This window comes from Carassius carassius, chromosome 25 (genome assembly GCF_963082965.1).
Source record: "Carassius carassius chromosome 25, fCarCar2.1, whole genome shotgun sequence".
In the NCBI taxonomy this organism is placed as follows: domain Eukaryota; kingdom Metazoa; phylum Chordata; class Actinopteri; order Cypriniformes; family Cyprinidae; genus Carassius; species Carassius carassius.
Genome location: NC_081779.1, coordinates 6,141,885 through 6,169,786, shown reverse-complemented (window position 1 = coordinate 6,169,786; position 27,902 = coordinate 6,141,885). Strand labels below are relative to the sequence as shown.

The 27,902-nt window shown below is 35.5% G+C and overlaps 1 protein-coding gene across 3 annotated transcripts in view; it reads left to right on the top strand.

Moving 5' to 3' along the window:
- trappc9 (trafficking protein particle complex subunit 9) overlaps window positions 1-27,902 on the top strand; it is a 235,626-nt gene that overhangs the window by 48,285 nt on the left and 159,439 nt on the right. For all 3 annotated transcript variants that reach the window (XM_059509121.1, XM_059509119.1, XM_059509120.1), the window contains 4 exons: window positions 2,612-2,697; window positions 16,372-16,498; window positions 19,909-20,041; window positions 25,451-25,602. In XM_059509121.1, the coding sequence (XP_059365104.1) occupies window positions 2,612-2,697; window positions 16,372-16,498; window positions 19,909-20,041; window positions 25,451-25,602 (498 nt within the window). The remainder of the gene's footprint in view (window positions 1-2,611; window positions 2,698-16,371; window positions 16,499-19,908; window positions 20,042-25,450; window positions 25,603-27,902) is intronic.

The window sequence follows — 27,902 nt, the reverse complement described above, 5'->3', positions numbered from 1 at the left end:
ACCTCCAAGCCACGATGTGACCCAAAATCATCACAATTAAAAGAACCAAAGACTTAAACTACTTAAGTCTGTGTGCATTGAATTTATTTAATACACAAGTTTCACAATTTGAGTTGAATAACTGAAATAAATGAACTTTTCCACAACATTCTAATTTACTGAGATGCACCTGTATATGACTTGGTAGTTCCAAGTCAGTTTAATCACAGTTTGTTCACTAAGTGTGAGGGAACTACACAGTTTTCATTACATTAATAATGAAAGATTATTAATATTAAGATTAAGATTAACCAAAACAATAAAAAGATTTAGCTCTTTATTTTTATGCCGCGATAGTGAGGTGAAAATAATTGCTATGGCTGTTTCATGTCGACCTAAACTGGCAGATTTCAGACTCAACAGGTGGATTTGTCTGTGTCTCATTGCTTTGGCTTGGTTCTCATCCTCAGAACCTCTGGTCTCCATCAGCAGTGCCAGGGGTCTTTGTGTGGCAGCCAGCTCAAATGAAATGCTTAAACTGCCTCATGGGCTTTTCCCTTAAGGCTGGTATTGCATTTAATTGGCCTGGTCTGGCCTTTCCTGTCCCCTTCTCTTCATTTCAGAAATCTGTGCTGTCTTCTGATGCATTTATCATATGGAAAACCGTCTCCCACACCAGCTTTCATAGCATCTATAATAAAGAAGCTCCTTTTTCAACCATACTTTAATTTCCCTCAGGAGTGAAGCCTGCCGTTTACTCTGCGTCAGTTCAGTGAAGCCCAACAGTACGTTCACACTGGATTTATGTACCAGTTTGTTATAGATTATTAGATTCCTGATTTGGAGACAATTGAAACCATTTGCCCTTAATTAATATGGTTTCTTTTTAGGGAGGAAAGGGGTGGTCATTACTTCTCTCTCTCTCTCTCTCTCTCACACACACACACACACACACACACACACACACACACGCACACACTTTTTTCATTTTATTTTTGTTTACTTTTTCTTTTATTATTGTTATTTACTTTTTTTGTACTCGTTTAATTAACTTATTTTTTATTTTATTTATTGTTATTTGTTTATTTTATTTTCTGATTTACTCTTACTCATTTACTTTTATGTACTTGTTGATTTATTTTAGTTTTCTTTTCTATTTACAAACACTACACTACACACTACACTATATACACACACACACACACAGACACACTTTTTTCATTTTTCATTTTATTTTTGTTTACTTTTTTCTTATATTATTGTTATTTACTTTTTTTGTACTCGTTTAATTAACTTATTTTTTATTTTATTTATTGTTATTTGTTTAATTTATTTTATTTTCTGATTTACTTTTACTTATTTACTTTTATGTACTTGATTTATTTTTCTATTTACAAACACTACACTACACAGTACACTATATACATACACACACACACACACACACACACACAAAACACATTCTGTATGATTTATAAGCGTTTTGAAAAATGGGGACATGGGTTATGTCCTCATAAGTCACCCTCTCCTTGTAATACCTGTGTCATACCCATGTCATTATACAGAGTTGTGTCCTGATATGTCACAAAAACAAGAACACACACACACACACACACACACACACACACACACACACACACACACACACACACACACGTGTATTTGTATGTATAAGAAATAAATGCATATATATATATATATATATATATATATATATATAATTATAGACTGTACAATAACATAAATTATGTAAGCACAGACTTCAGTTTTGGATGTGATCAACCATGAAGATTCAATTTTAAAGCCCTTTTAAAAATTCAGCACCAAAATTAGGCTTATTTTTATTTTTTTACTCACCAGCAAATTAGCCAATTCACAATGACAGCCATTTATTTTTAGTGTGAAATACACAATGAACTCCAGATTCAGGTAATTCTTGAGAAATGTCAACAGTAACCGTATTTCAGAGGCAACGGACACGATTAGCTACAATTGGTTTTCATTCTTTGAAAATAATTAATGCGTTCTAAACTCCATATGGCCTTCAGCGGTGGATGATTATTAGTGTGAGACGGGGCTCTGGATAATTTGAGCATGAAATCTGCGAGCATACTGTAGATAATACAGTGAATACATCTCCTCCCCAGGGAACAAGGGGCCATTGTTTGGAAACGCTTAATCGGTATCAGACTCTGTCTCTGGATTAATGGAAAAGCTCAGTAGACTTACTCCAGTCCGCTAGCTTCCAGCTCTGAAGAATTTACTCAGAAACAGAGAGCAAAATTCAGCTGAAAAGAATCATATAGTGTTCCTGTTGCTTAACTGGTACTAACCATGGTGCTAAAAAAACACCAGGGTCATGGGTTTGATTCCATATCTTGTATCTGCCAGATGCATGAATGTAAATGTCATATGAGGTCATCTTATTGTACCCCCAAGTAAAATAAATATTTACAATTGCCGCTGGCTGTTTAATTTGATGAGATTGATAAAGCAGTGCATGCAAACATATTGATCAGGCCTGTCAACGTCAATGAATCTTCTAATGTTTAAGAGCTGAATGCTTTTCTTTCTTTATGCATTTATACAGTGCTGCTTTTCATTGATGTGTGTGTTTATGTGTGTGTTGCAGATTTCCAGTGGGTGCAGGGCGATGTGTGCGAGGTGCAGTTAATGGTCTATAATCCGATGCCATTTGAGCTACGAGTCGAGAACATGGTGAGTCAACCGTCTACATTGCGAGTAAATCACTCGTATATGCGACTAAATCTTCACTCTGGGCAACTAAATGATGTCTATACAGTTTGTAAGTTGGACTCGCAAGCTTCAAGTTTATTTATTTGTATAGTGCTTTTTACAATACAAATCGTTACAAAGCAACTTTACAGAAAATTATGTTTCTACAATATTTAGTAGTAGCTAGTAGTTTGTGCACGTTTGACAGGATTTTAGAAAAAAATAAAAAAAATAATAATAATACAAGACGTAGTCAGCTAGACGATGAACTATCAATATTATTAATTAATAGTTATTATATGATGCAGTCACACATGTAGCAATAATTGTTAGTTCTGTTTGTTGATTCAAGGTTAGCATCATCTGGGGTCCTCTGAGGGTCAGCATCATCTCTTCTCAGGTGTTCTGGATCCAGACTGGAGCTTGTGTAAATCCTAGTTTAAAAACATAGAAACAAAACATAGAAACAAAATAGAGACATCATTAGCATAGCTGCTGATCCAACAAAGTAAAATTAGTTTAACCCAAGCTAAAGAATAAAAATGCACATTTGATCAGATGCAACTACACTCACAATTTAAAAGATACATTATTCGTATGCTTGGCGAAAGAGATGTGTTTTTAATCTAGATTTAAACAGAGAGAGTTTGCCTGAACCCCGAACATTATCAGGAAGGCTATTCCAGAGTTTGGGAGCCAAATGTGAGAAAGCTCTACCTCCTTTAGTGGACTTTGCTATCCTAGGAACTACCAAAAGTCCAGCGTTTTGAGACCTTAGGGTGCGTGATGGGTTGTAGCGTGGTAGAAGGCTAGTTAGGTACGCAGGAGCTAAACCATTTAGGGCCTTATAGGTAAGTAATGATAATTTGTAACTGATATGGAACTTAATTTGGTAGCCAGTGCAGATACTGTAAAATTGGGGTAATATGATCATATTTTCTTGACCTCGTAAGGACTCTAGCTGCTGCATTTTGGACTACCTGTAGCTTGTTTATTGACGAAGCAGGACAACCACCTAGAAGTGCATTACAATAGTCCAGTCTAGAGGTCATAAATGCATGAACTAGCTTTTCTGCATCAGAAACAGATAACATGTTTCGTAGCTTGGCAATGTTTCTAAGATGGAAGAATGCAGTTTTTGTAACATTGGAAATATGATTTTCAAAAGACAAATTGCTGTCTAATATAACACCCAGATTTCTGACTGTAGAGGAAGTAACAGTACATCCGTCTAGCTGCAGATTGTAATCTACAAGATTCTGTGTGGTGTTTTTTGGTCCAATAATTAATATCTCTGTCTTATCCGAATTTAATTGGAGAAAATTATTTGTCATCCAATCTTTTACATTTTTAACACACTCTGTTAGCTTAGATAATTGGGAAGTTTCATCTGGTCTCGTTGAGATATATAGCTGAGTATCATCAGCATAACAGTGGAAGCTAATTCCGTATTTTCTAATAATATTACCAAGGGGCAACATGTATATTGAAAATAGAAGGGGACCTAGGACGGATCCTTGTGGCACTCCATATTTTACTGATGATAAATGAGATGACACCCCATTTAAGTAAACAAAATGGTAGCGATCAGACAGGTAGGATCTAAACCATCTTAGAGCCTGCCCTTGAATACCTGTATAGTTTTGTAATCGATCTATGAGTATGTCATGATCTATGGTGTCGAACGCAGCACTAAGATCAAGTAAGACTAGAAATGAGATGCAGCCTTGAATCTGACGCAAGAAGCAGGTCATTTGTAATTTTAACAAGTGCAGTTTCTGTGCTATGGTGGGACCTAAAACCTGACTGAAATTCTTCATACAGATCATTTTTATGCAGGAAGGTGCTCAATTGAGCAGACACAACTTTTTCTAAAATTTAAGACATAAATGGAAGATTTGAAATAGGCCTATAATTTGCCAGTACACTAGGATCTAGTTTTGGTTTCTTAATAAGAGGCTTGATAACCGCCAGCTTGAATGGTTTTGGGACGTGACCTAAAGATAACGACGAGTTAATGATATTGAGAAGCGGTTCTTCGGCTACAGGTAACAGCTCTTTTAGTAATTTAGTGGGTACAGGATCTAATAAACATGTTGTTGGTTTAGATACAGTGATAAGTTTATTTAGCTCTTCCTGTCCTATATTTGTAAACCACTGCAGTTTATCTTTGGGTGCGATGGATGAAACTGAAGTGTTAGACGCTGTAGAATCTACATTCGCTATTGTATTTCTTCTATCTATTTTATCAGTGAAGAAATTCATAAAGTCAGTACTATTTAACGTCGGTGGAATATTTGAATCAGGTAGCGTCTGGTAATTTGTTAACTTAGCCACTGTGCTAAATAAAAACCTTGGATTGTTTTGGTTATTTTCAATGAGTTTGTGGATATGCTCTGCCCTAGCAGTTTTTAGAGCCTGTCTATAGCTGGACATACTGTTTTTCCATGCAATTCTAAAAACTTCCAAGTTAGTTTTTCTCCATTTGCGTTCAAGACTACGAGTTACTTTCTTGAGAGAGTGAGTGTTACTGTTATACCATGGCACGGTACGTTTTTCTCTAACCTTTTTCAATTTGATGGGGGCAACAGCTTCTAATGTATTAGAGAAAATAGTGCCCATGTTGTCAGTAATTTCGTCTAATTCATGTGTATTTTTGGGTACAAATAGCAGTTGATATAGATCAGGCAGGTTATTTGTGAATCTTTCTTTGGTGGCTGGAACAATAGTTCTGCCCAGACGGTATCGCTGAGACATATAGTTAATATCAGTGATACGCAGCATGCACGATACAAGGAAATGGTCTGTAATATCATCACTTTGGGGTACAATATCTATAGCAGTAAGATCGATTCCATGCGATATAATTAAATCTAGTGTATGATTAAAACGATGGGTGGGCCCGGTGACATTTTGCTTGACTCCAAAGGAGTTTATTAGGTCAGTAAACGCAAGTCCTAATGTATCATTTGCATTATCAACGTGAATATTAAAATCTCCCATGATTAGCGCCTTATCAACTGTAACCAGAAGGTCTGAGAGGAAATCTGCAAATTCTTTTAGGAATTCTGTATACGGCCCTGGTGGTCTATACACAGTAGTCAGAGCAAGAGATACATTAGATTTCTTTTGCATGTCTGACAGTGTAACATTTAGCAGAAGTATTTCAAAAGAGTTAAACCTGTATACTGTTTTCTGGGTAACATTGAGAATATCACTATATATTGTTGCAACACCTCCGACACGACCAGTCTGACGGGGCTCATGCTTATAACAGTAGTTTGGTGGAGTAGACTCATTTAGACCAAAATAATCATTTGGTTTTAGCCAGGTTTCAGTCAAGCAGAGTACATCAAAACTATTTTCTGTGATCATTTCATTTACAATAACTGCTTTGGGTGTGAGTGATGTAATATTTATGAGCCCAAACTTTAAAAATTGTTTTTGCTCATTTACTTTACATTTTTCTGGTTTAATTACGATAAGATTTTTTCTAGATCCTACATTATATTTTGACCTCACTATTCGGGGAACAAACACAGTCTTAATAGTTTTTACAGCGCAAGTACTTTTATCATTTAAGCGGGTGGAACAAAACTCATCATAATAGTTATCTCAGAATTGTCTTACTAGTCACATGGAGCGAAGTGTCCTGGAGATGTTGTCAGAGAGCAGCTCCGCTCCGATTCTGCTGGGGTGTAATCCATCAGCGCGAAACAGCCTAGGACGCTCCCAGAAAAGATTCCAGTTATTAACAAATAGCAATTTCTGTTCTTTACACCATGACAACAACCATTCATTTAAAGCAAAAAGTCTACTGAACCTTTCGTGTCCTCGTCGATACGTGGGCAGTGGTCCTGACACGACGATCGTCGCCGCGGGCGTCGTGCTGCCAACCGTCTCGATCAGGCTCCTGAAGTCCCTCTTCAGCGTCTCCGTCTGCCGCAGCGTGGTGTCGTTGACCCCGGCGTGAAGCACGACCGCTCTGGGGCTCTCGTCGGCCTTCAGGATCGCGGGTATCTGCGCAGAAACATCGAGAACACGAGCACCAGGCAAACAATGAGTGTGCACTTTATCTTCGGCTAACGTAGCACTTACGTGTCGGACGATGGAGTCGCCGATGATCACAGCGTCGCGTCCTGTCTCGCGGAGGGGAGCGAAGCGGTTCCGGATGGAGATGTCGAAGGCAGGAAGGGGAGAAGTCGTCGCCCGGGACACGGCTCGCGTCCTCCGCTGTGGATGCACCCAGGGTCCGTGGTGTCCCGGCGTCGCAGTGAAGGACATCTGGGAAGATCGCGTCCTGGGTGCACCGGGCCTGTGCAGAGAAACACACGGAGTAGACGTGGTGGGACTGTTAGCAGCACGCTGTATACTTACCCCGGACTTGAGCTTCACTCGCAAACACTCTCTGACTGAGGGCTTCAGAGTTTCACTCTTCATCAGGAGAGAGAGAGAGAGAGAGAGAGAGAGAGAGAGAGAGAGAGAGGGGGAGAGAGGGAGAGAGAGGGAGAGAGAGAGAGAGTTAATTGAAGCGCTACATTAAACCATATTCTTTGATGTGTTATTCTGTCAAAACAACGGCGTTCCTATGGAAGTCTTCAGCTTTTAAGAGCAGTTGGGTTTTCCGGTAATGGGTGGAGTTTATCAACAAATGGCATTCTCATTGGTTGGAGCTCACCTATTATAGTCCCAGTTTTGATTACAGCAAATCAGTTCGACTGAACGCACAGAACCTGATTAATATTCATGAATCCAGCAGCTCATTAATCTTAGTAATCCTTAGTGTGTTTTATAGTTATTATTATTAGAATTCATCTCATTTTTATCTTATCAGTATTATTGTTAGGTTTTTCCCAATTATTATGATTATTATTATTATCAGTCTGGCGAGTAAACTAAAATCTTTACTAGCCAATGGCGATTCATTTGCCAAGGCGTCCGTAGAGGGTTGTAAGTGATTTGATATTACAAAATAAAAATTTTTGTTTTTGTTTGTATACATTTTTCATTGTTTTTTGTTTTATTATAGTTGTTTTTATGAAATATATTTTTTACATTTCTGTGTGTGTGTGTGTGTGTGTATATATATATATATATATATATATATATATATACATATATACATATATATATATATATATATACATATATATATATATATATACATATATACATATATATATATATATATATATATACATATATATATATATATATATATATATATATATATATACATATATATATATATATATATATATATATACATATATATATATATACATATATATATACATATATATATATATATATATATATAATTTGTATTCATAATTTTCTTTTTTTTCATTTTGATTTTTATATTTGTACATTATTTTATATTTTATATTTCATTATTTTACTTTTTTCCATTTTATGAAATATTTTATATTGTTTTTTATATTATCTAATTATCTTATTTTTCATTTATAATTTTGTATCTTTTCTTTTTTTTGTTATTTTCTTTGCATCTTTCTTTTGTTGTTTGTTTTGTTGTAGTTAATTAAATAATTTTTATGACGTGTGTGTATAAAATTCTAAAATTAAGTAATAATATAATTTGTATTCATAATTTTAATTTTGTTTTTAATTTGTGTATTTTATTGTTTTTATTTTATATCATTTTATTTCAAAAATAATTTTATTCATAACCTGCAATTTTTGTGTTTTATTTTGTTTTATTGAAATGATGGAGCATTTTAAGTTCTCATGACTGATATCAGGGAAAAATGCAACTGAATGCATCAAAACATTCAAAGAGAGAAAGAGAGAGGGAATCCATTATACACACGCACATCTTTTATGGAAAAGACATCTAGCTCGCTTAGTTCATGTTAGTTTAATTACTTTTGTACCGATTCATAAAGAAAACTGTGCTTGACACAGTAATGTCTATATCACAGCAGAAAATATGATCCTACATCAGAACCCTGCAGAGGCATTATGGTGTTTCTCTTTGTTCATCACTGTAAGAAAAAATGCTAGAAACTGATTTTATACATGATCACTTATATTTGAACTGAAGCATATAAAAGTGGCATTGAGCACTATGGAGATCTCTTTAAAAAAAATCATTGGTTAATTTATAGAGGTTCTGCCACTTTATATGGCATTTTGCTCTCAATGAGGACAGAAAAATTGTGCTGGAAACTGCACCTAGTGGACATGGTGTTTTCAATGGGTTTGTTTGTGATTTGGGCACTGCACAGAGCAATGGGATTGTAATGCAAATGTCATTGCCAGAAATCTTTTGTGTTTTCCTCTTTACATATTAACTGTGCTTTAGAATTCGACCCAGACAGCTGAAATGAGATGAGACTGTGCCACTTATGGGTGGCTTGAGGGCTATTTGGGCTGTAGAAGGTCACCATGACCTGCCCATAATGATAGTGGAATGGAGGCAGAACCACACTGAAGAGATGGAGAGGGGTTACAGTATCTTCCTGACACTATAATGGGCCACTCATATGAGACACAATTAATCAGAACCCTCCTAAGAAACCATGGTAATCGTGTATCAAACGCTGACTCTTCTGGTGCTGCTTTGCTGCCTGCTCTCTACTTAGACAGCTGCCAGATCTCGTTGGACACATTGTCTCTTTCCATCTGAGCTATTTATTTTTGGTCATAAGGCATTTTAGCAATCTCTTGTCCTCTTGTCTCTTGTCACTGAGACGCCTTTCCCTTCTTGGCATTATTGGGGAGCCTCAGATTTGATTTGATTTGTAATTTTAATTAGGGTAACAACAAGGTGTCTTAGAATTTTAGAAACCCTTTGATTATTATTATTATTTATATACAGGTGCATCTCAGTAAATTAGAATGTCATGGAAAAGTTAATTTATTTCAGTTATTCAACTCAAATTGTGAAACTCATGTATTAAATAAATTCAGTGCACACAGACTGAAGTAGTTTACGTCTTTGGTTCTTTTAATTTTGATGATTTTGGGTCACATTAAACAAAAACCCACCAATTCTCTCTCAACAAATTAGAATACTTCATAAAAACTTTTTTAGTGAATTGCTGGCCTTCTGGAATGTCCTCATTTACTGTACATGTACTCAATACTTGGTAGGGGCTCCTTTTGCTTTAATTACTGCCTCAATTTGGCGTGGCTTGGAGGTGATCAGTTTGTGGCACTGCTGAGGTGGTCTGGAAGCCCAGGTTTCTTTGACAGTGGCCTTTAGCTCATCTGCATTTTTTGATCTATTGTTTCTCATTTTCCTCTTGACAATACCTCATAGATTCTCTCTGGGGTTCAGGTCTGGTGAGTTTGCTGGGCAGTCAAGCACATCAACACCATGGTCATTTAACCCACTCTTGGTGCTTTTGGCAGTGTTGACAGGTGCCAATTCCTGCTGGAAAATGAAATCAGCATCTTCAAAAAGCTGGTCAGCAGAAGGAAGCATGAAGTGCACCAAAATTTATTGGTAAACGAGTGCAGTGACTTTGGTTTTCAAAAAACACAATGACCAACACCAGCAGATGACATTGCACCCCAAATCATCACAGACTGTGGAAACTTAACACTGGACTTCTTCTAAACATCTTGGGCTATGAGCTTCTCCACCCTTCCTCCAGACTCTGGGATCTTGGTTTCCAAATGAAATACAGAACTTGCTCTCATCTGAAAAGTGGACTTTGGACCAATGGCAGCAGTCAATTTTTTCTTCTCCTTAGCCCAGGTAAGATAACTCTGACGTTGTCTTTGGTTCAGGAGTGGCTTAACAAGAGGACTAAGACAACTGTAGCCAAATTCCTTGACACGTCTTTATGCCTTGACCCCAGCTTCAGTCCATTCAAATTTTGAATTAGATTTTGCTTGACAATCCTCATAAGGCTGCGGTTTTCTCAGTTGGTTGTGCATACTTCCACACTTTTTCCTTCCACTCAACTCTGTGAACAGCCAGCTTCTTTGGCAATTAATGTTTGTGGCTTACCCTCCTTGTGAAGGGTGTCAATGATTAGCGGCATCTGAAAGCCATTCAGTGTTATTCAATTTCAGCTTCATTTCCTGTCTCCTGAGATGCCTTCATCTGGCCGATTTTTGAAGGCAGCATAGATGTATCCTTCACTGCCTTTGATATCCCACAGTCCTGTGCGTTCCATTCTGTGACAGTTAAGCCAAAAATGTAAGATGGCATCTGAAAGTTGCAGTCGGTGCTCAGTTTGTGTGTAAATGTATGTTTTAGATCAAAGTTTTGTACTTTTTATGTAATTTCTAGCGAGAAATTAATATTGCATTAATTAAATATCCACTTAGTTATCACCAAAGCTCTCTATATTTTGCTGTAGATCATTTAACCATTACTCTGCCTCAGAAGCCTGTCCAAAATTAGTTTCATGAGGTGCCTTCGTGAAAAAACACTGCCTGCAAAGTCATTGCCCGATATGGCAGTGAGGCAACAAGCTGAAGTTTTCGGATGCAGCAATTGTCTTCTAGACAACTTTCAGATCAGCAGTTTTCCCCATGATTGTGTAGCCTAGTGAACCAAACTGAGAGATCATTTCAAGGCTCAGGAAACCTTTGCAGGTGTTTTGAGTTGATTAGCTGATTGGCATGTCATCATATTCTAATTTGTTGAGATATTGAATTGGTGGGTTTGTTAAATCTGAACCAAATCATCACAATTAAAATAACCAAAGATTTAAACTACTTCAGTCTGTGTGTACTGAATTTATTTAATACACGAGTTTCACAATTTGAGTTGAATTACTGAAATAAATCAACTTTGCCACGACATTCTAATTTATTGAGATGCACATGCATATATTTGTCTTAGGTATTATTGAGCTGCCTTAGTTTTAATTTAATTTAATTTAATTTAATTTTATTTCATTTTAATTTTTATATATTTTTTTATCTTAAGACTTTTATAACATATAAACTAGATTCTGTTTTGTCTTGTATGTATTTTATTTGCCTTTTAATTTTTATTTTATTTGGTTTTTATTTGTATTTTTTATATATATTGTATTTTTATTTTTTGATTGCATTTAATTTTATGAAAATTCATTTAAAGGGGTCATATGATGCAAATTAAATTTTTCCTTTCTCTTTGGAGTGTTACAAGGTCTTGGTCCATATTTGATATTTTTTATCAAAGTTCTAATGCGCCCCCACATCTCTACATCAATATGTGGGAAGATTTGCATAACGCCGCCCAGATGTTCATGCAAAGAAAGAAGGCCTACCTTTTATTCTCGTTGTAGTATTGTTGTGACCACTGCTGCCATGTCATATAGACGCTGTGTGTTTCACTGTAAAAGTGAAACTACTTTGTTTGGCCTTCCAAAAGAGGACACGACTAAATAGAATAGTTTAAATAATATTTATAATGGGTTTTATGGTTATGTTTCGTCGCTCCAGCCGGACAGGGCGTCACAATACGTTAAGGGGCGTAACATTTCTGTCACACGCTTGAGGTATTCGGACAATCACATTGCACTGGACAGGTGAACTTTGTAAAAAATCAATGCGTTTCAGAAGGTGGGGCATAGAGGAGAAGCAATAATGTTCATTATGTGGAAAGTAATGTTTTTTTTTTTACCTTAAACCCCATAAACACATTTCATTATACCAAATACACCAAATAATGTTCTTTTTAGCAGCATCATATGACCCCTTTAAAAATATTATTTTCAATTATATATCTCACTGCAATACATTCTTAAAATTTCACACCCAGAGCATTTCTGTGATGCTTTAAAACACTGGTAGGCTGCTCACTGAGTTTTAGAACAGAGCTATATTTGTATTCCCCAAAGGATCAAACTGTAGAGACAGTCTTTTAGGAGCAATTCAGGGGTGAAGTTTTTTTCCTCAAGGGTAGGATAGTGATGGAGTAGGTCTGTGATTATAGTGACTGTTGGACTGAATTTACTGTCTTTATGTTAGCAGCTTCGATTCAAAACCATTAGAGCATCACACACTCAGGGCACAGGTGTACTCTCCAGCTAGAGGTTAAACTCCAATCCAGAAAGGTTTTTTGTCCTTTCTCACCAGGGACACACTGAACTGGAGATGTGTGTGTATTTGTGTTAAATGAAAAATTATTGCAAAAGTGAGTTGTGTTGTTCCAGACATGCCCAGATCTGCCCCAGATGGTATCAGCATGATACCTGATACAATTCCTCTGCCAGTAAAAACCTGAATCAGATGGCACTGTGAATGGTGCCAGGATGAACCAGTGTGACCTTACTGACCTTACTGCTGACCTCTGTCTTACAGTAGCTGCAAACTATATATCTGATGTACCACAGTGCTGTCTGTTTGTTCAGTATCTTCATGACTACTAGGCCTATACGTTTTTTATATATACAGTACAGACCAAAAGTTTTGAAACATTACTATTTTTAATGTTTTTGAAAGAAGTATCTTCTGCTCATCAAGCCTGCATTTATTTGATCAAAAATACAGAAAAAAATGTAATATTGTGATATATTATTACAATTTAAAATAATTTTTAAATGTATTATACTTTTTTATTATCATTTATTTCTGTGATGCAAAGCTGAATTTTTAGGATCATTATCACATGATCCTTTAGAAATCATTCTAATATGATGATTCATCATCAAAGTTGGAAACAGTTCTGCTGCTTAATATTTTTTCAGAACATGTGATACTTTTTTAGGATACTTTGATGAATAAAAAGAAAAAAAAAAAAGAAAAAAAAAAGAAGCTATGTTTTTAAAATATAAATATTTTGTAATAACAATATACACTACTGGTCAGTAATTTGGGGTCAGTAATTTTTTTTTTTTTTTTTAATAAAATCAATACTTTTATTCAGCAAGGATGTGTTAAATTGATAAAAAGTGATAGTAAAGAAAATATATTATTAGAATATATATTATTAGAATTTTTATTTTATTTTGAATAAATGCAGTTCTGTTTAACATTTTATTCATCAAATATATTAGACAGCAGAACTGTTTCCAACACTCATAATAAATCAGAATATTAGAATGATTTCTAAATGATCATGTGATAGACAGGATGTTACATGTGACACTGAAGGCTGGAGTAATGATGCTGAAAATTCAGCTTTGCATCACAGGAATAAATTTGTTTTTTAAAGTATATTCAAATAGAAAACTATTATTTTAAGTTGTAATAATATTTCACAATATTACAGTTTTTTCTGTATTTTTGATCAAATAAATGCAGACTTGATGAGCAGAAGAAACTTCTTTCAAAAACATTAAAAATAGTAATGTTTCCAAACTTTTGGTCTGTACTGTATATATATATATATATATATATATATATATATATATATATATATATAGGGGAGGTGGGGAGTTTTCTGGAGGCGGTTAGGGATGGATATGGGCTGAGTAAGACCTCATTGTGGAGGTGTGTTCACTCAGTTACAAACATCATACTCCACCGAATATATAGCCTACATATATTTTTCACCAGGCACGAAGTGATGGAGGTACATTAATTTATAAATGCATTTCTAAAGTGCTTCATTATATATTATTCATTCTATTCTTATCCAAAAAACAACATCTCTTGAGCTACTGAATGTGTTTTGTTGATATTTCACTACATTATGTATTTCTATTTTTACTTAAGATACACTTGAGTCACGATGTTTTAGAAAATAATAAAAAATATTGTACAAAATAATCAAGTCAAAGGGAGACAAAATGTGAAATTTCATGGTACATTGAATCATTTAGTAAAGAATATTGAGCGTGATTGTTTTCTCCAACCAACTTCCTTATAACGTCTACTTTACAGAAACCTTAATATATTTTAGATATTTAATAATATTAACATATTATGTAAATATTATATATAATATTTATATTGCTTCTTTTTTCAATTAGTCTTTAAATTATAATTTTGCAATTGTTTATTTTTAATTCACATAGACAATTTTTGGTATTTACTATTATTTTACTATATATAGAACAATACATACAAATGAATATTAGTGTATGTAAATGTTTAATGTTTAATTGTAATTTAATGTATTTTTATTTTATTACACACACACACACACACACACACACACACACACACACACACACACACACACACACACACACACACACACACACACACACACACACACTCATATATACTTATTTGACTCCTAAATATGCTGCATGTGAAGTGGAATTCCAATTGTCTGAGTAAAATGGCTTGACTTTAAAGCCCTATGACATGTTCTCTTTGGATAGATATAAGTTTCATGTCACAGAGACATTGGACATTGAGTAGATCGAATATCAGGAGAAATTGAAAATTCCCTATTATTTCCTGTTGAGTTCAGAGTTTAATGGTTTCATTCAGGCTACATGATAAAAATCCCATAAAGCACATTTGTTGGAGTCTGAATGATGTCTCAAGTATGAATAGAAAGCAGGAAAACTTCTCAGGGCATGGAAATAATCGGGCCTCACCTCCTCGACGAAGGTGTAAGCATGTCATTTTCAATCTGTCTGTGTCTCTCGCTCTTATCTGCCACTGCGATTCTGCTAACCCGGTTTCCTTTTCCTGTAGTGCTGTGAACAAGAGCAGTTTTCTCCATGTAATGGGGAGAATGCTGAGAGTGATTTCATCTCCTCCATATCAGATGGATATCAGGATGATTGATTATGTGATGTTTGTTGCAAAAACGAAATAAATAAAAATAAGAAGAGAAAGAAAACCCAAAAATCTCAAACCATTGGTCCGTCACCAATTGTTTTTTCATTGGTCTATTTGTGTCTTTTCATACTGCTTTGTTTCGGCATCTCTTTATTCTCTTCTTGTTATTGTTAACACACAATAAGACAAAAACTAGCATAAAAGACCGTACATTTGCAAAAACAGTTTATGCTGAAAAAAAAAGCCTGAAATTGGAAAACTAAAATGCCAAACAAAATATTTGCTACTAGTTTTTATTTTATAAGTCTTTTGCTGTTTTGCCGTATCTGGTAAATATATAAATTTTTTGAATGCGTTAACTGAAGTACTGGCTTGTAAAAAAAAAGTCACATGCCGTTTATGTTAATCGTCTCCTTTTGCTTGGGGATATTGAATAATTTGTTTTGTGTGCATGTGTTTTATCTTTTAATAGCATTCATGTGCACATGGCACTGTGATTCTCTCCTTGAAAAGCTGTCTGTGGCTGCATGTGTTTTACATTTAATCTGCTTTTTAATTGCATTTTTTTCTCCTTTGGTGAGAAAACACAATAACTCAACAGAAAGAGAACAATTTAAACACTTATTTATTTTTTATTTATTGTACATTTTGTTTGTTTAATTTATTTTTAAATGTTTTTTTATTTGTATTTTTTTAATCCTTTTTCATTTTTATGAATTAGTTTACTTTTTATTTATCTTTTTTGCATTATTATTTTTTTGATTTATATATCTTTAATACATTTTTATATTTATATTTAAAATTATAATTATTATCATCATTATTGTTTATGAAATTGTTTTATTTATTGATATTGAACTGAAAATATTGAAATCCTTACATTCTTTCTTACATGGATCACAAAAGCAGAGCATTCACACTGCCTTTATATAATACAAATGATTATATAATGAGCACTATATATTGACCACTGTACTGTATATTCTGTGTGACTGTGTTCATCAGGGCCTGTTGACATCAGGTGTAGATTTTGAGTCCCTTCCTGCCGCTCTGTCTTTGCCAGCGGAGTCTGGTCTCTATCCGGTTACTCTGGTTGGAGTTCCTCGAACCGGAGGCAACATCACAATCAACGGTGAGCTGTACAACACCTTAAACGCCACATGAAACAGCAATTTAACTTCTGTAATCTGTACTAATTTCTCATGAATAAATATTACATTTTTTCATATAATATAATGTGCTGTGAATATTGAGAAAATACTGAGTACATTAGTCTCAAGTCTACTTTATTTATAGAGCCTTTTCCACTACAAAGTAGACCAAAGGACTGTACAGCAACATAACAAGATGAGAATAGTAAAATCAAAAATCAACAATAACAGAAAAACAATTAAAACAATTCTTCCAAAGTCAGCAAATAAAAGCCATAGAAAACAAGTATATTTTCAAGCAAGATTTAAAAACATCAACTGAGGGTGCAGATCTGATGTCAGGTGGAAGGGTATTCCACAGTCTTGGGCCAGCAACCGAAAATGCACGATCCCCCTTTGTTTTCAGGCGAGTTTTTGGAACTGAGAGCAGTAAGCAGTTAAATGATCTTTGAGATCTATCAGAGTTCAAATGAATCAGGTCCATAACATATTCTAGGACCATATCATGGTCAGCTTTAAAAACCTACAGCAACATCTTATACTGAATCTGATATTTAACTGGAGGCCAATGCAGCTTTTCCAAAACTGGAGTAATATGTTCCCTTTTCTTTGTACTAGTAAGGAGCCTCGCAGCTGCATTTTGGACCAATTGCAATTTTGAAATAAGAGATTGGCTCACTCCCAAATAAAGTGCATTACAGTAGTCCAAACATGAGGAGATAAATGCATGAATCACTATCTCAAGATCGGCACCCAGACAAAAAGGATTTCATTTTTGCAATAGTCCTCAACTGAAAGAAGCAACTTTTTACCACACATTTAATCTTGTGATCAAACGTTAGAGCCAAGTCAAAAATTACACCCATATTTCTTATTTGGGACTGCACATAAGTTGTCCATGTACCTAACACATTGTTAATGTCACAGTCAACCTTATTTGGCCCCAAAATTATTACTTCAGATTTACTCACATTTAGCTGTAGGCTATTTTGCCCTAACCAGCACTTCACCTCCTCAAGACATAAAAAACAAATATGAATGAGAAGTTGATCCTCCAGATCTAATAGGCAAATTTGAATATCATCAGGATAAAGATGATAAGACATACTGTTTGTCTTAAAAATAAGACCTAAAGGCAACAGAAATAGTGAAAACAGAATAGGTCCCAAAATGGAGCCCTGATGTACTCCACAGTCAGTAGAGACTGAAGATGAAGAACATTCCCCAACCCTCACTGAAAAGAATCATCCCATCAAATAAGAAGAAAACTATTTTAAAACAGGCCCTCTCAGACCCACAACATGCTCTAAATGTTTAATAAGGATATCATGATTTATTATATCAAAAGCTGCACTAAGGTCAAGCATAATTAAAGCTCCTCGACTACCCGAGTCTGCAATGAGTAACAAATCATTGAAAACTCTCAATAGAGCTGATTCAGTACTGTGTCCTGCCCTAGAGCCAGACTGAAAAGCATCTAGCACATCATTATTAGCCAAAAAAGAGCTCAGCTGAGATAAAACCACTTTCTCAAATATTTTCGAAATACAGGGCAACTTTGAAATTGGCCGATAATTTATGAAATCCAAAAGGTCCAGAGCATACTTCTTGAGAAGGGGCTGAATGACCTCTTGCTTAGGACATGATGGAAAAAGACCTGTAGAAAGGCTACAGTTCACAATAGATGTAATACTTGGTCCAATAAAGTTAGCTGTCACACCAAGCAAACCGAAGGCAAAACATCCCAACTGGTAGCTGGGCATTTCAGATGAGCAATAATAGGACTAATATCGATAGATGAAACCAGATAAAATTCATCAAAAGCGTTGACACTAGTAGTGTTTTCTGCTACTTTTCCATCCAAATCAAATAATGTTTTTAGTTTTTCCAGAAAAAAAAAATATTAAAAACTTCTCACAACACTCTGTAGATGGAGGTATCGTAACAACATTTGGATAAAAAAATCTATTTATATTTGAAAAGAAACTTTTGGTGAGTTTGAGTGCTGCAATATAATATTTGAAAAATAGGCTGCTTTAGCATCCTTTACAGTTTTCTGATACCCAAGGGGTGAGTCTTGTAACATCTTGTGAAAGTTCAGAAGTTTTTTTCTTCCAAGCCCGTTCTGCCTTTCTACACTGCCGTCTAAGAACACGAGTATGTTCATTAAACCAAGGCTGATTAAACTTTACCTTACAATGCTTAATCTTGTAAGGAGCAACAGAGTCCAAGACTTCAGAACATACAGAACTAAAAACGGTAATTAATTCATCTGGATCAGCCGTAAGAGGTGCGGACTCCAACCATGATACATCAGAAAAGGTACTGAAAATCTCACCAAAAGCCTGTGGTGTTGATGGAGTAATTGTACGGGAACAAACATAAGAGGTCTGAGTCACCCTCATTTAATTCGGTACATTTACACTGAAAGCAACAGGCATATGATCCAAAATGCAAACATCATTAACATCAACATCACAAATTGACAGCCCTAAGGAAAAAACAAGGTCCAAAGTATGTCCTCTCTCATGCATAGGGCCAGAGACATGATGAATAACATTAAATGAGTCCATCAGGTTCGAAAACCAATAGCTCCTCGACCAAAGGCTTCCCAGGACAACAGATGTTTAAAATATTAAAATTGTCCACAATTAAGATAGAATCAGACAATAATAAAATAGAGGATAAGGAATCTTAAAATGTCTAGTTAAGAGTCTGGTTATACTTTGGAGATCGATGGATGACCACACTCAAAACAGACTTTTTAAACTGCTGTTTGCTCATTGTAGCTAGACCCCCACCGCGGCCCACTTATCTTGGGGTATTAATCAAATTATAGTCAGTTGGACAAAGTTTATAACATGGACTCCACTCATCCACATTTATCCAAGTCTCTGTGATAAATAAAAAGTCCAAAACATTATGTGAAATAAAATAATTTAAAATGAAAGTCTTGTTTGTAATCGAGCGTGCATTAACCAGCAACATCTTTAAGTAGGGTGTTAATATTAAATGGTAGGTAAATGGCTCTGTAATTTTTCTAGTGTTTTAAAACCGATGGACCATTGAATATTCTCTTATAAAACGAGAAATTAGTTTGTACTGAACCTTTATTCTGCACCATAATGGTGCAATAATGCAGAAATCAAATCTGTTTCAAACCGAAAAACAAGTCCAGCATTTCCCTGCTTGAATAGACCAGCTAAATATCCTCTCATTAAAATAGGATAAACTCATTGATCCCTGCTTTATGGCTGTTCCAACAGTTCTTAACATCTACAAATCATACGCATGTTTCGAAGGACTTTAATGAGCTCTAATTGCCTTCAGACCATTAGCTCGGGCTGCGATTTTGGAACATTTTGAAATATGATTTTTGCTAATATTGCAGGGTATCACACGTCAGTGTTTGGGGTGAGCAGTGACTGTCTTCTGGAGAGTCTGGTGGGGGTGAAGAGCAGCGGCTGTATGGTGGAGGTGGTGCCGTCACTCCCACGACTGCAGCTTTCTACATCCTTACCAAGGTTTGCTTTTCTTCTGTATAAAATCAAATAAAAATCAATAATAAGGTGATTTAATTAGGTCACATTCTCTTAGGATGTTTCAGTTGCTGTAGCCTAGTTGCAAAACAGTTTTATGGAGATGTGTCTTTGCTCAGTGCTGTCACAAATCAGAGGAAGCATTCAGATGGCTATTCTCAGCCTCAGACAGCATGCCCGATTGCTCATGAAAAGCCCACAGACTGCCTGATGCATATTGCACACAAAAATAAAGTGCTGGCAGAGAATCTGTTGTGATTGGCTGGCTGCTGTTGGCAGCTTTTGGGAGTTAGGATTGCAGAGGTTTTTATCAGCCTACCAGGTAGCAGAGTTTTGCAGCAAAATTCATGCCGTTGTTTTTTAGAAACATATAAAAGATTATTAAAATAATTGTTTGAATTAGTTACCAGAGTGTTTTAAGCCATCTGACAACCGTAATCATACTAAAACATAAATAAACTTGTGGTCATAAAAAATAAAATAAAATAATAATAATAATAATTAATTAATATGATACAATAATAATAATTGTTAATTATAATAATTGGTATTAATTGCTGAAAACTAAAATTATAAAAACTTAATGTGCTTTAATGTGTGCTAATAATTTGCTTACTTATTATTTATATATTAAGCAGATGATTTAGATTTCATCAATATTCTCTGTAATTTTCTTTTATGTTTTAGAACCCGATGAACAAGTGAAGGCATGTGAAATATTTTGAGATTACACACACATACATGTATATATTTAAAATAAATAAATATATGTGTGTATATATACAATTTATATATAAATATCTAATATATAAATATTTTTTTTCTTAAATGTATACATGCGTGTCTAGTAAATATACACAGTAGACACACACATATATTATGTAAACACAATATTTTATTTTGGATGCGATTCATTTTGATTAATCGTTGGATGGCACTAATAATTTAAAAAATAGAAAATTTTATTAAATCAAAATAAATAAATAAACTGGCACCAAAAAAAAAAAAAAAAAAAGAAAGCATTGAAAAAACAGTTACTCATCAACATCAGGCAGCTGTGGTTAGAGGGAAGAAATGCAGTAAAGAGAGTAAAGATGATGAAGTGGCTGCAGTGTGATGATATCTAGGGACTGAACACTCTGTATATGTGTGTGTGTTTGAGGTGAATCCCTATTTACTGTTCCCACTGCTGTCATATTGTGCTGCCATATCCTCCCTGACTCTAAAAACCTGAAGGGAAGGTTTTTTATTTTCTTGATCAACTAGTGTTTTGGGCATTTTTAGTGAATATATATATATATATAAAATATAATAAAAAAAAATATATATATATATATATTATATTATATTATATTATATTTTATAATATATATATATATATATATATATATATATATATATATATATATATATATATATATATATATATATATATATATATATATATATATATATTTTCAGACTATCTATATATATATACTGTCAATTTACCACAGGTTTACATAGGTGTTTACATTTTTCATGCTGGTCCAGCTAATGTGCATTGTGCGTTACTATTTCTGCATTTCATCTGTATACATATTTTCCCTTCACAAAACAAGTTTATCTTTTGTAAATTCATATGGGTTTAGCATGAGAACATTTCTATGCATTTATTACTGCAAAAGTAATACCCCCCCCCCCCCCCCCCACCTTCTTCTTTAATATGGTTTGTTTGAGAAGAGTTTGGCAGGCTAAAGACTCTGGACGATCCCAAAGCACCCAGAGCTAATTACAGTAATAGTCCTGCACACATTCACACATACATCTACAGCCTCATATTCCATCTGACGGGATTGTCAGTCATTTCCATCATATTTAGCTCTGCAGATGCTGCTGTAAACATATTAATTCTCAAGTACATTAATAATATTATTCTTCAACTTGAATGAATCAGTCTGAAATGAAATTCAGAATGAAATGAAAGGAAATTGGTTTGTTTTGTTTGGCTCTGCTGGAATAAAAAAGAGACATTGTAAGGAGGAGACATTGTTTGGCTCTGCTGGTTTGGTTAGAGACATTGTAAGGAGGAGAAGACAAAAACCACTCATATAAAAATTAATAGGAGAATCCGTAACTCTGTAAAAATGCAAGTTGTCAGTTGCCTTTTTCATAGTTTATTTACTGCAGAATGTACACTGCATTGCGTTTATCCTCCTGAAAACTACAGTTTTTAAGATTAAATTCATGATATCAATGCCACAGTACAATGTTTTGAAAAACTGTTAAACTGGTAATTTCGTTGTTCAGTTTTTCCTTAAAGGAACTTTTAATCTTTTTAATGTCAGGAAAACGTTAATTTATGCAAATGTTGTGCTGTGAATTGATATATCAGACTCTTTTCAGATTGACCATCCTCACTTTATTCTTTCACTTGCTTCTGAGCTTCTTGAAGAGGTTTTTAGAGCCAAACATCAGTCTAAATGCTCTTTGTACAGTATGGAGACATGAAAAATGGATTAAAACTTTTAAGCGATTGACTAGAGGTTGTTTAGACACCCTGAGTGGAACAAACACAGCGATAGAGGGGGAATTGATGGAATAGAACATTGGCAGCACAGCTTTTTTAATGGACTGTTTATTTTAAGGGTTTTTCTCAAGCCTCAGGGTGTTCCCTAATTTTGAAGACTTTTATAATGATAAATCTGAATTTTGCAGTGCTTTTGCACATCTCCTTGTGCAAGATGCCATTGCTAAACTAAAGGGGATATAAGGAGACAAGCCACATGAGAAATCACTCATGCAAAGCCCTAATAAGGCGATTGACTCTTTTAATTGGAATGCGGCTGCAGAAAAGAAGGTCCCACCTTTCAATTAAAAGAGCCATTGACTTTATTGACATGGCCATCGCCTGGTCTTTACAGTAGTCCAAACCGGACAAACAAATACATTTAGCATGATTTTGCGTTAAAGGTACAAACTTATTATTATTATTTAAGATTTTATTGGTGATTGACATGTCATTGAGACACAAGCTTGGTAAGGTTTTATACTTCAATACTTCTTGACTACAAAATAGCTGCCCCAGTCATTTATTTATTTACTTGAATATTTTTATTTATTTATTCATTTACTTATATTTTTCATTATTTATTTAGTTAATTGTTTATTTTATATTTAGGACATCAGGGATGTAAAATCTGAGAATGCTATTTCAATATAATGAGTATGCAAATTAGTAATTGATTATAATTACTGTAATAGTACCTTGTGATTTACAATTATTTATTTAGCAAACACTTTCCTCCACAGGTACACTCTGAAATTATTACAAAGCAATCAAAAATACTTGTCCTTAATAACATTTTGAGCTTTTCAAAGTGAAACTAAAGTGAAACAAAGTTTAAAAAAAAAAAAAAAAAAAAACCTGTTGCGTTTTTGCACGGTAGACTTATCAGTGCAATCATGATCTCCTTGGCTGCCATAATGGCTTTTTTCAAGGAGGAAAACAAAAGTGTTCAAAGGGGTGAAAACCACTTCAAATCATGTAGTTGAGTGTAGCGTGTCCGAGGGTCAGCTTGTGGGTTTTTATAAGGGCCAGCATGAGGGACAAGACCAACAAAGTTATGGTGAGTTTTGCAGGGAGGTTGGTAACGTTAGTTAGCATTATCGTTCACTTTAGCTAGGCTACTGTAGCCTTCATATGGTATGAGTCATATCAAGCATTTCATGATGCCACTGTCAAAACAATATTTAGCCTAGGCATACCTCTTCATGCATTTACTGAACATGTGTGTAATAATTCATGGCAAGTTAAGGCACATTCACTATATACAATTCACTGGAGGAAAAAGTTCACGTGGCCGTCGTCAGATTTGGAAGTCGCTCAAGAGGCTCTTTCGTGGTTGTGGCTTCAGTTGACTTCAGTGAGGCGCGGTGGTTTATGGGATGAGTTGTTCCTTCACTCGGAAATGAAAATATGTACATTCTTGTACCTTTGACTTTTTTTGGGATTTTCTCTTCATATGTTGTATGCTTATGAGTTCAGCCGTAGCTGGTTATCCTCAGACATGCTCTAAAACTATTTAGATACGGATTTTTCCAAAACGTCAATGGGAAAAATGAATGGGAAATTTACGTCCGGCACCTAAGCTCTCTCAGGCTGTGGGCGGGACTGTGATGCTCTATACCAGTGCTAGCCTTTGCAAATAAACACTCCACTATTAGTACAAGCCTGTTATCTTTATAGAAAATGCACTCGGTTTAAGGGTCAGTCATCTGATTGTACTGTGCATTTAAAAATTCACTTTATGAATTACACAGATGGGAGCATGGTGCGATTAAAAAATAGCTCATGGTGCCATCGCATGCTATTAGAAACTTTATAAGCCACACTTGTGATTATGAGCTCGACTAATTCCAGCGGTCGACTTCACATTGCTTTCAAATGCAATTTTAACTCCCACTTTCCTATTCATGATCATTCTGGTAGCACATGAAGACAGCGTCAATTAAAACAGACAGACAGTGCTAGCTTTAGCAACATTAGCATTGCAGAGTGCCAAGAAGGTCTTTCAGAAAGGCAATTTGGAAAACTAACGTGTGATACTTAGGAGGTGTAGCTGGATCACGAACAGCTGGCACTGCTCCATCCTTCAGGAGAAACTTTTGAGCAAAAACTGCTTTATACTGCCCCTCATTCACAAAAAAGTCGAGGGAGTTGAGGGAGCATCTTCTTCAAAAACAAAATTAATACATCTCGTCTTCTGCAGCTCAGATTTCAGGAGTAAATCGAGAAAGCTGTTTGGATTCATACATCCAGTTAAACAACACCAAAAGCACTTGGGAGACATTTTCATCAGTGCAGCAATGGTGTAGTGTGTTCAACTCCCTGTGAACTCACTCAGGGCGGTACAAATTATGTGTATAAACAGTATAAACGTGTATAACATGTATAAACAGCAGTGTCCGTCAACTTTCGGGGGGAAGGCCTGTGGCCAATGTGACTTCACATAAGTAGCAATGTTGAAAACAGGTAGTTGGGAGACACTGCTTTTTACTTAGGGGGATTAAAAAAAAAGTAGTGGGTGGATTTTTAACATTATAGGGTTGTGTACACACACTGCCAACACAGATTTATGTCCAAGCACCATGTGAAAGTGTATTTTGCATAATAGGTCCCTTTTAAATTGTCTCTGCATTTACTGTACGCTTGTGTCCTCAGCTCAGTGCGTCTCTGAAAGTTTTTAAGTTTATCTTTTTATAATCCTGCCAAAATATGAAAAATCCCATCAAACTAACAAAATGTCGTGATGCATCACATAACTCAATAAAGATTCACAGCTGAATTGTTTTCAAAGCAATTATTTACAACCCTAATAGGTTTTATGCTTTGTATTTTTTGTTTTGGTCCAGGTCGGCTCATCTGTCCAGTGAAGACCTGTCCACCAGCGTGTCCCTGCAGCTGTTTAATGGAGAAACGCAGCAGCTCACCATCACTCTGGAGAATATCGGTACAGAGATGCTGAACATGCTGGAGCTGTCATCTAAAACCCTCAGCACTAAAGGTACATGCAGCACACAGTCTAAATGCCGTCCCGCTCTTTATCGAGCGGTAAATACCACTGTGTTCTTGATACGATGCACATCCTGTAATGGGACGGAGGTTCAAAGACTGCACTGATTGCTGTGAGTTCGTAATAGAGTCTGTGCATTAGTCTGATCACTCGAGCCCATCTGAGATTTCCCCGTGACTCCACTGTTTTGATGTGCTCTCTCTTTGAATAAAGACGTCTGCTTTTACGCACCTCTGTCTCTGCGTCTTTGAGGATGGAAAATAAGACATGTGCAGTGCTCTTAGTGGTATTCCACACACGCGAACATGAAAAGCGTTGTCTTTTTGCACTGTGTGTGTGTGTGTGTGTGTGCGTGTCTTCTCTAATTCCAGACTGCTTTCAGCATCAGTGACTGAGCAGGTGGCCTCTACAGGCATGGACACACACACACTGTCTTAGCTTTGAAGTTGTTGTGGAGGAGTCCTTTGACTGAGCCCTGTGTGTGGATTTACTTAGATGTACTTTAGTGAGGGATTTGTCTCAATTAAGAGCTATGTGTATATATAACTAGTAAAGTAACACATTACTTTTAATTTACAACATAATATCTGAGTTACTTTTTGTTTTCTCATTTAATGATTGACAGCTTTTCTTACCTCATTGCCACATTCTTTGTAGTTTTATTATTTTCAGCCACAGTGCAGACAGATTTTATCTGATGGGATATGATATCTGAAATAGGAAAATAACCAATTTTGGGGTTTCTCTACACTCAGGAAAAAAAATTACAACTAAACAAAACGTCAGTTAACTGTAAAAACTCAGACTGAATGTAGTAAATGGTTGCAATGCCATGTTCCTGTTAGTTTTACTGAGCTCATCTTTTGACTATTGGCTGGTCTAGTCCACTATGAGTTGTTTTAAATACTTAAATCATTTGGCTCTGGAAATGTCAAATTTGGCTCTGGAAATGTCAAAGCTCTTGCCGTCTCTGCTGTACATAAATCAAGGTCTCCAGACACTAACTAGCTTGCCTGTCTGTTTTACATCTTGGGTTTTATAACTAAACATTAAAAAAAAAAAAAAAAACTTAGTCTCCAAGGATCCAGGAACTGATTGTTGTTATTATTATTATTATTATTATTTGGGGTCAAGCACTGAAGATTTTTCTGGGCACAGTGACCATTAGTCCTTGTTTCTTTCTGTTCTCACTCTTTCTTTTCCTCTCATATTGCAGGAGTAAGTTGTCCCCATGGCAAATGACCCTAATGTGGAAATCAAAGTGATTTTTTTTTTATTGCGGCATGAAGCTAATTATGTTTTCTTCCTTGATGAGCCTACATGTCTGTACCTGTGGGCTCATCAACAACCACCAAACACAAGTCTCAAACATCCACAATTATAATGTCCTGTCTGCTTTTGGACTCTTTACAAAACATCACTCTGAAAAACTCTCCAATGGGCAGTGCATGAAGCCTATTAGAGTGTTTTTAGCATGCATGGTATGATATACTGTACATGTTTTTGGTCAGAAGTTGTTTGGTCAGAGTCTGTCACATGCAGGGGCTAAACTTGCTGCAGTTTGTGAATAAAATGTCCAAATGATTCAGATTGAAACATTAACTGATTTAGCAACCTCTAATTGTTCAGACTGAGCCATGAAGATTTAATTAAAGATTATTCAGATTTAACCATCACAAACTGATTTAGTCTGAATTGTGATCTTATTCAGAAACTTGAACTGATTCGGGCTGAATAACAAAGTGATTTGAGCTGAACAACAGAGCGATTCAGGCTCAATCATGAAATCAGATCTCACCAGTTCAGTTTCTAAACAGCTGTTGCAAAATACCTTACCACAAATCTGATTTCTGAAGTACTTCCAGGAAACATGTGGTGTGAAATGTCTGTCTTTCACCAGACACATTTAATGAGAGGAACTGTCCATGTTCTCGCTGCTTAAGAGGGCCACTGTGACAGAAACCGTCAGACTTGGCAGCTTCTGGACTTGTCTTTACCCACGGTTCTTTCTCTCTCACCTTCTTTCTTGTTTCTCCATCCTCTAGTGAGTCTCTACAGGTACTTGAGCGCTCAACAGTAACCCAAACTTGTTTCCCAGGCAGCCTGAAGCCAAAGGAACACACACACAAACATACACAGATTCGCTTTCTTCCTTCGCAGGTGGTACAGCCAGAAACGGGTGTTGTATTTGACATTGAAAATGACTGAACAGAAATCTGAGAAATGAGATATGGGGATGGACCGCATCCTGTGCCACTCACAGCAGTCTTTATTTATGCCACCTGATACCG